The 9,238-nt window shown below is 43.6% G+C and overlaps 1 protein-coding gene across 1 annotated transcript; it reads left to right on the top strand.

Annotated features, from left to right (window-relative positions):
* Positions 1-732: 732 nt before the first annotated feature.
* Positions 733-1,231, top strand: CCR75_002492 (uncharacterized protein; the record flags this gene model as incomplete). The annotated part of the gene is given in 2 exon segments (XM_067960589.1): positions 733-759; positions 776-1,231. The coding sequence occupies 2 exon segments, from the start codon at positions 733-735 to the stop codon at positions 1,229-1,231; spliced, it is 483 nt and encodes a 160-aa protein (XP_067820978.1).
* Between the last annotated feature and the right edge of the window lie 8,007 nt (positions 1,232-9,238).

Raw genomic sequence — 9,238 nt, forward strand, 5'->3', positions numbered from 1 at the left:
CTAGAGGAAGCGATCGAATTTTCCGATCTTCGACTCTAGATCCGACACACGGTTCGGATCTAATTTTTTCCTCCTCCACCACAACCATTGGTGGATTCCCACAGTTGTCAATATTTCCTTGTGGAACGTATCCAAAACCACAGTGATGTGAAGGGGCAGCGAGCGAGTTATCTTGTCCGCTGGCGCGGTTATCCACCTTCATATGACAGCTGGGAGCCTTGTTCCCAGCTGGTTGCTGACGTTGAGGGCCTCGTCTGTCAGCATGACGAGACCCATCCGATGATTCAGAAGGCCCATCGGAAAACACGCGCCCTGGGGCCTGTAAATCAATTGCAAAACGTCAATCGAATCTCGCATCTCAATAGAGATGCGAGCCCTTCCCCAGGGCGAAGAAAGGGAATAGACATAACCTTATACCCTCTTCGAGCTGTTAACACAACACGGACAGGGATCGCCCACGTGGGGCATGGAAGCCTAGCCTCACGTGACAACCGCTGCAATTTATACTTTGCACTGGTTTAAGATCGTGCGCACATTTGGCAACGGCAAGGCGATTCAACTCTTTACGAGAGTTCCAAACGAGACCGGCGAGTTCAGAAACACGGATCTGTTCTTCTTGACCAAGCACTTTATTCAAGCCAAAGCAGGTTTCCCTGAGCTTGCAGATGATATCGTGAATGTGAATAAAGGTGCCGATCAGAAGAGTTTCGAGTTTCTAATCGCAATGGCCCAATGAAAGGAGAAGAAGAAAGATGCCGTGTACGAAGCCATCTAGGGGGAGCGCACCTACGCGCAATCGTCGGAAAGCTTCGACCTACTTCGAATCGCAAAGAAGACGTCACAACAAGAAAACGCAGTGGACAATGCCGCGGACAAAGCGTTTACGGCGGATATTTTGAAGGAATTCGGTCGAAAGTGGGACAGCAATAATTTTAATTTTGCCAAGATGCTCAAGGACTCGATGCCCAATGATGAGGTCGGCATTGTTCTTGGAACGCTAGAGGCGGAGGCGATTGCAGATGCCGTTGTTGCAGCTGCCAAGGTCAAAGCCCTTGCAACTGTAGGCGAACAAGTTTCCAACGGAGTCGACAAGGCGGCTGAGCTTTTCCGCAATTCTTTTGGTAAGAATAATGTCGATATTATGATCGAAAATGCACTTTTGAAGAGCCCAGAGGACTGGGCCTTCAAGGAATTTAAATCAGCTTTTGAAAAGCTGCCCGCTGTAGCTTGAACAGGCAGCGTGGAATGAAGGTCTTTGTAAAATTAGAGCCCAAGGGTCACAATCAAAGGACGGTGGCTGTTCTCTCGTCCTCGTCTCCTGCGAAAAACGTCCAGAGCCAAGCAAAATGAATCTTTTCTACTGAGACTTCCAGTCGATGCGGTTTTGATCCTTCACATCCTCGCCGTAGCTGGCAACCTCGCTATGCAGAAAAAATATTAAATAGTTTACTTTTATCCTCTATCATTTAGTTTTTACTAACTGTTGCTGAGATATTTTTCCGCCCTCCGTCTGCTTGTTTTAATTATATAAAAACTACATACTAAAATGACAGCATAAAAAATGTTTATTATTCCGCTATATCGCAAAATTTTTTTTCTTTAGTCGTCGTTAGATTCCCTTTTGGACTTTGGTACACCTTCACCCCCCCCCCCAAATCACATTAGGGAATCGCTACACCACACACTTAATTATCTTGTGTAATGGGTGTGACTGACATCAGAAACCGTGTTTTCGTTTGGCGATATTAAATGCACTGTTTTTAACAGGTGAGAAAAAGCCAAGAGCGCCCGCACTTGATTAGCCAGTCATAAGAAAAGTGAAAGAAAGAGCAGCAAATTGAGCACGAGAGAGAAGTTGAGCTGGAAATAAGCGACAAGGGTCGAAGGTGCGCTCTTGCGCATGCATGTTAGTCTTTGGCGGTCAAGCTAAGGATGTTTTTTTTTACTTTACTTCTACCAACTTTTGCGGAAGTGCATACTTACATTTCAAATAGGCGAATCTTAGTAGTCTTTTTGAACACACCATGAGCGCAAGCAAGCCACAATATCCTTATGTTTCAGGTTTGTTGGCTTTCGCTCGTAATTTCTTTGTTGAAAAAGCATCTTGCTATTAAACAAAGAAATTACACAATATTGCGAAGTGATTTCTGGCGTTTTGAGCTACTGAAGCTGGGAAGGACTGCATAAAGGTTTCTCAATGTAAATATTAGTTATCCACAAGTTGGTACCATTACGCTACTCTCATAAATACAGGAATAGATGACTAAGGTTTGGCTATATTGGTACCCAAATGCAATTTGGGAAGTCTATAGATGATTGCAAAGGAATAAATGTTGATTTTTGGATGCAGTGGAATGACCGTACAGTTATAATATTTTACATGACGTCTTTATTCAATATAGATGGTGTGTGTGTGGCTATATTAAAGGGGGGGGGGTCTATACCGGTTCCCTATTAATATTGAGACAACAAGGCAACAATTTTGTTGATTAGTTATTTACAAGTTTATCTTACCCCGCCAATCGTTACAAGACACGATTGGGCGCTGCACAAGAAGGCACTTCACATTGTTCGTTAGAAATTTTATAAAGTCAGTAGATAGGAGATCGTTGCGTACAAACGAAATATGGGTACAGTTCTATTATTCAATGTAATATAGCCTTAGTATCGACCTTTAGTAGCTAAGACTCTTAAGCTACTTGTAAATTTCCTCTGCAAGTCACTTAATGTGAAGTAATCGTGACACTTCACCTGACAACAGTACTAGAAAAAAGTGCCTCATTTCAGCTGGTAGCACTTCGTAGTCCGTTCAACAGTCTACGCTCTTTAATAAGAGTCTTACAGCCCCTCCAGAATGCTTCCACGCAACACGTGAGAGGTTCACTAATTTGAGCGACGCTGAATGGAGAGCGATCGAACGAATGAGTTCGGCCGTAGGCGGGTCAGCCTTCGCATCATGCTGTACACTATCGGAAGAGATCATCAGCATGCGGCAATAGCCGAATTTAGTAAGAAATGAAGTCGACAGGGCCCAAGAAAAAGTAGCATTGCTTCACCGGCAAGGGTCTCAACACGCAGAGATGTTGTGAGAACAGGGCGCTTAGCAGCTAGGACTATTAAGGCGGCAGCATTAACATACTGCTAGCGGATCGACGCTTTCGCGTCGACCCAAAGCTTATGATATGTATTTTTAGGTTAAAGTACTCCCTTTTATGATGGTTCGTATAATTAGACGACGCCACTGAAGCTCACCGCATCAGTGAGGATACGATGGAATTGAAATCTGGCATATTCAACTTAACAGGCCGTGCCAAATATTGGCCCTTAAGGCTTAAGTTTCTCCATTGGCTTTTGGGTCGTATGAGGTCTTTCAAACTCGGTTCAGGCACACATTTAAGCCGCCATGTGCCGAATTCAGGGCTCGAGCCGAGCTCTTGGATTTGTAGCAGGGCAAGCGTGACTATCACGCTTATGCCCAGCACACACGATACTTGTTCAGTTGTATCGCGAGTCATCCGATTGTTGAACACACACAAGTTTCTGTATTATTATTATCAAGGGTCTTGCAGACGGTCCTGTCAAGTCCCACCTTCTCAGGCTCGAATAAGAGACGCTTGACCAAGCGATCTCTTTATCGAGTCAAGAGGACTCAGCCTGAAACAAGCTTTTGTCTACTCTGGACCTGTCGTCCTCCGGAACGACAAGGAAACGGAGGTCCAGAACACTTGGACCTATCAAACGTGAAAAGAAAGAAACCTCGCTCATTAAGTCACAATAGATGCAAAATACAATCACTGTCAAAAGACTAGCCACTACGCCTATGAGTGATGTGCCCCCACGGCCAGTGCCTTAAAATACTGAGCGAAAGACTACCTCTAAGCTAGGAGATGCGGAGATCGCGGATCCGTCGCTGTTGCGAGATCACAAAGCCGAGGCAGATCGATCAAAGTCAGTTGGTATTGAGCGCCCTACTAATCCAGAAACGTCAAAAGAATTTGCAGGTCTTTGACAAAAATTGTCCCGCACACACATATATTGTGTGTATTTGCCCCAGATGATAAAATTTACATCATCACCTTGTAAATTATAGTGGCGAATAAAATGCCACTAAAGTCCCAAGGCGATTAAGGGGCGTCGAACAATTTCAACCGACGTCAATCGGTTGATGATCGCAGATTCAAGTTTATTGAGCTCGACATCTTCAATAAGTTCTGGTCAAAGGCTCCAGGTACCTTTGAAAATAAGTTCCAATGAGGAAACTGAGACATTGAATGTCTTAGTAAACAATGATTCAAGTGTAGTCACTTACACACTTGATCTCATAGCGCCTTCGAAATTAGATTCGGAGGTGAATTAATTCCCAACGCTACAACCGAAACAGCTCTTGCGTGATCTCCGTACAGGCAAAGTCAAGCAGATCTGCGTACTTGTCACAGAAGTCAACTTCGTGACCAATATTCGGTCGGCAATAGTATTTCCTGAGAGCGATCAGGTGCTCAGCAGCTCATTTATGGACGAAAATTTTTTTGGCTCAATGAGAAGACTCGTTTTACGTTTTAATCCTAGGAGAATTCGAAGCAAATTACTTTATACCAGATTTTTTTAAATTTACGGATGTATTCCCTGAATTTGTTCCGTGCATGTTGACTAAGGCTGACGGCACTCGTCATGAAATCGACCTGATTCCAGGTTCGAAATATCGTATCATGGAGCAGTAGCCATTGCCTCGTGAGCAACTATTAGCGATCAACAAATTCTTTGCCAAACGCTTAGCAGTATGTCATATGAGAAAGTGAACTTCTCCACATAGCTCGCCGACCTTCTGTGCTCCCAACGCAACAGGAGAGTGGCCGATTGTGCATGCGTTTAATAAATTGAACGCTGGAACGGTACCAGCTCGAACACCGATACCACGAAAAGACGAAATCATTTATGGTATATCAAAAAGTACTATCCTTTCGTCAATAGATCTGAATTGGGCTCCATCAGATCTTTAAGCCTGAACAAGATGTCTCGTTCACAGCAGTAAGCACCCCAACCGGAATGCTAATGAAGTAATTAGTTAGGCCACAGGAGCTTAGCAATTCTCCTACGCCAAAAAACAGATGTGTAACAAATCTGTTGAGATCGGTGCGGACGTTCGAATTGGATTATTTTGATGACGTCTTCGTTCATAGAAGAGCCATGAACGGAAAATCGGACATTGAAGTACTTCGTACCCACGTCCGAAAGGTTCTTACACTTATGCGTTAGCATAAGTTGTATGCAATCTCAAAAAGTATATATTCACTCAACGCGAAATACCACTTCTTGAGTGCGTCGTGGGTAATGACGGTGCACGCCCTAATTCGATAAAGATCAAGGCGATCAGCGTCTGGCCTGTGCCAGTCGATGCGAAGGGAGTTCGAAAGGTTTTCGACTTAGGGGCGCATACTCCCGCAATTATGCCTTAATATTGGTACATATGTCAAATGGTTATGGAACGCTGATTTTCAGCGTTCATTTGGAAGTATTAAGCAAAGCTACGCCAATGTTTGCGATCGCGGGCCAAGACAGACCATTTAATGTATTCTGTGGCGCCAGCAATTTTGAAATCGGCTGTGCGTCAATGCTATGTGATACAGACGGCGGACGGCGCAGAGCGCGTCAACTGCTATCAGTCGCGTCAGTATTAACAGCTGATCGCAATTGTCCAGTGCATGACAAGTACCCCTTGCAATTGCTATGGAAAGAGCCTATCTCATAGGAGAGAGACCGTTTATTGTCTATATACTGACCTTACGTCTTTATTTACGGCGGTGAACAGTCCATATATATCGCAAAGAACTCAAGATGGTTGTCATTCTTTGCAGAATATAAGTAGAAAAAAAACTGGACGACTTGATCGGCGCAGATGACCTTTCAAGTCGGCCCGATTTTGAACCGGCTGCGCAAATCAATAGTGAGGATAACCCACTGTTGCAACAATAAGTATTTTTTGTCTTTCAACGTAACTTGACGACGTTTGAAAAGAGGTTAAGGCTTTGAAAGGGGTGTTGGATTACCGAAAGATCTATTTCAAGAACCCTTGAAAGAATCATCGAAATTTTATAGATCCTTAATAGATCAATAGATACCACACAATGGTTTACTGTATTACACATCCATTGCTGGCTACACACCTCGTATTGCCATCCATAATATTTGCAATTACACATCGTGTATATATGTAACGGAGCACCCCTGCTTGTAATGATAACAAAACTATTTAACCTTCCCTGGTTAAAGTGAAGGTGGGGCGCCTCGGCTACTTCACGTTCACGACGTGCAGAGGAAGGTTCTAAGTAGCTAAGAAGTCTTAGCTTCTAAAGGTAAAATTTAAGGCTGTGTAAAAGAGAAAGAAGAAAAACTATGATTATATAAAGTTCCTATGTAACGATCTTCTATCTACTACTGACTTTTATTAATAATAGCTTAATATATATGGCGCCTTCTTAAGCTTCGCACAATCCTGTCTTGAGACGATTAGCGAGGTTAATTCAAACTTAAAATATCTATCGTTAGAACTGATATCTTGTTGCGTCGATGCCATCCAATCTGGTAAAATTATAAATATTTATTCAAAAGTAATATAGATGATTGCTTTGTTCTTCTATACTAATTTATTTCCTACGAGAGGAATATTTAATGTTTTAGAGAAAAAAATATTAAATATACCTCTCGTAGGAATTAATATCTATGTAACAGGACACCCCGTCACTTCATTCACCCTGTTGTCGCGAGTTAGCGGTGACGGTCGACAGTGTTTCTTGTGATCAGTTGAAAATTGTGCGCAAGCTGCGGTTGATAAATTGGCGAACAAACGGACACATTAGTCCCTTCAAAATAAGCTGGTGACAGCTCGCCAAACATTTCATCCTTGGAGGATGTAGTGGAAGGTTTGGCACGTTAAAATCAGACTCTGTCCCATGCCTTTCATGCTCTAGCTCGGAACCATCAGGATTTGGCAGACGTCTTGGACCGTTCCGGGGTGATTCCGATTCGAAAGAAGTCTCGTACTGATGGTATGGGCGGAGATACCCGACATAATAAGTAGGTTACGTACGCATCCTATGAGGCAGCTTGATTGTGTACGCGTTGCCTTGATGATGTAGTAGTACATGAAACGGGCCAATATACTTAGGTAGTATTTTGTTTGCCGCCCACATTCGTCACTACATATTTTGGTACGTAAACCGCCGTAGACAGTAGGACTATATCATTAATATTAAATAAAAGAACTTTTGCGCTTCTAATTTGTTAGAGTTCCGATTCGGTCCACCGCATCAGCGATTGAATTCTATACGAAACGGATCACTGCTTCTCTAATCAGCAGGAAATCACCTGCTGACTCGGTTTCATTTTTGTATTCAGTGCGATTGGTTCCCACTGCGGAGATGTCGTTGACTTTTTAGAGAGAGCATTATTGGTCTCAGTGATAAAGTTGTTTTCGTTGCTTTTTCTTTCAGCCCCGTTATCAATGTCAGTAATAGCATTATTGTTATTACTGAGTTTGTCCGCTTTGCTATTAATTAAATTAACATTGTTAACCTTCGCATTGACCCTACGGTGAATGCGAGATGAAAAGGAGATAAAAATTATTTGCTCGAGCGAGTCCCTCCCCCTTCTTGAATAAGAATCACTCTTAAACAAGGTGGGTATAAGTGAACAGCGTATGCCGTTCACGAAAAACGATGTATGATTGTGGAAGTATGCACTGTACTGTTGGTGGCAACCTCTGCCATTGGCAAGAACTCGCCATAACTCGTAAGAGAGAGGACGTTTCCTCAAAGCATCTTTTCGAGGATACGACTTGCACGATCTGTCTGAACAGCTGTTTCTGGATGGTCAGAACTTGACATTTTTTACTGTGCTGCAGGTGATTTCAACACAGATGCGAAATTCTCCGTGAAACTGGGGTCTAGATCGAGGTTAGTTCATAGAACAGCCCATGGGGGAATCAAAATATCGTGTCGACAAAGTCACAAGCACAGCCGGTGCCTGTGGTTGACTTCGGGACTGCAGCAAGATGCAAAGGCCATTGCTTCATGACACAATACTTCGAACTCGATATCAGGTCGATTCGTGTCGATTGTTTTTATTCTTAGGTAACTTGCACGGTGCGGATTCAGGGAATACTTGCTTGATTTCGATCAAACCTTATATAAAACATTTAACTTTAACGAGTCCTTGGAACTGGACATGAAAAGTTCAATTAGATTTTCTTATCAAGGACACTTCGTTCATCTATGAGCTGCTGACGACCCATTCGTTTTCTAAAAATCCTATTGCCAACTGAATATCGGCCACGTACTTGTCATCTGTGATAAGTACGCAGATCTACTTGGCATTACCACTACTCAGATTCCAGAAGGACCGTTTCGGTTCTATCGTTGGTAATTAGGTTAATTCCGACGCGAACTTCGGAGGCGCTACCAGGTCATGTAGGCGGGCGCGTCGTAATGCGGCCACGCTCTACTTAGACACACACCCTGGTACAGCGAGGAAGCGGTTTGCACCTGCTTCTCTTGCGTGCAGTGAGGTAGTTGTGGTGGGCGCGCAAGCGACCTCACCCAACACACTAAGAACTCTGGTGAAGTGACGTCACGGGAGCGGTAATCCGTCTCCTCGTGCGCACTTACCAAGTAGGTAGTAAATTTCAGACTGATTTATATTTAATAGAATTAAATACAAATACCTATTTTTACCAATTAAAATGATATCTCTATAGATATCATTTAATATGTATTGCGAGCGTATCTTTATAGATACCTCGCGTAACTGATGACGCTAGCCGTCATCATGGATGACGCTGGGCGTCATCCCTCCTAATGTGAATGCACCCATGTGCATCACATCCACAAGGGTTGGTCACAAATGTGCACCACACCCGAGTGTTGGGTCTAATTACTATTATTTAGTAATTGACCATCCCCTTAAGTACCAAATGTACTTAATGGGGACTGTGTAACATTAGGGCAACTCTAGCCCGTTACACCATCCCCCTCTTTAAGAACGAATTTACATTTTTAAATTCGACAGAGTAGAGAGAGGAACTGCGAGCAGCTTTACGCGCCGCTAGTTCACTCGATCACTCTCGCGCACGTGTTTCTATACACGGCGCCCAAGATGCCACCTAAAAGGGGCCACGTTGGTGGGTCGTCTGCGAAGACGCCCACACAACCTCGCACTAAGCGCACGCGCCGCGTTAATTCGCCGG

This window comes from Bremia lactucae, linkage group LG5 (genome assembly GCF_004359215.1).
Source record: "Bremia lactucae strain SF5 linkage group LG5, whole genome shotgun sequence".
NCBI classification, from domain to species: Eukaryota; Oomycota; class Peronosporomycetes; order Peronosporales; family Peronosporaceae; genus Bremia; species Bremia lactucae.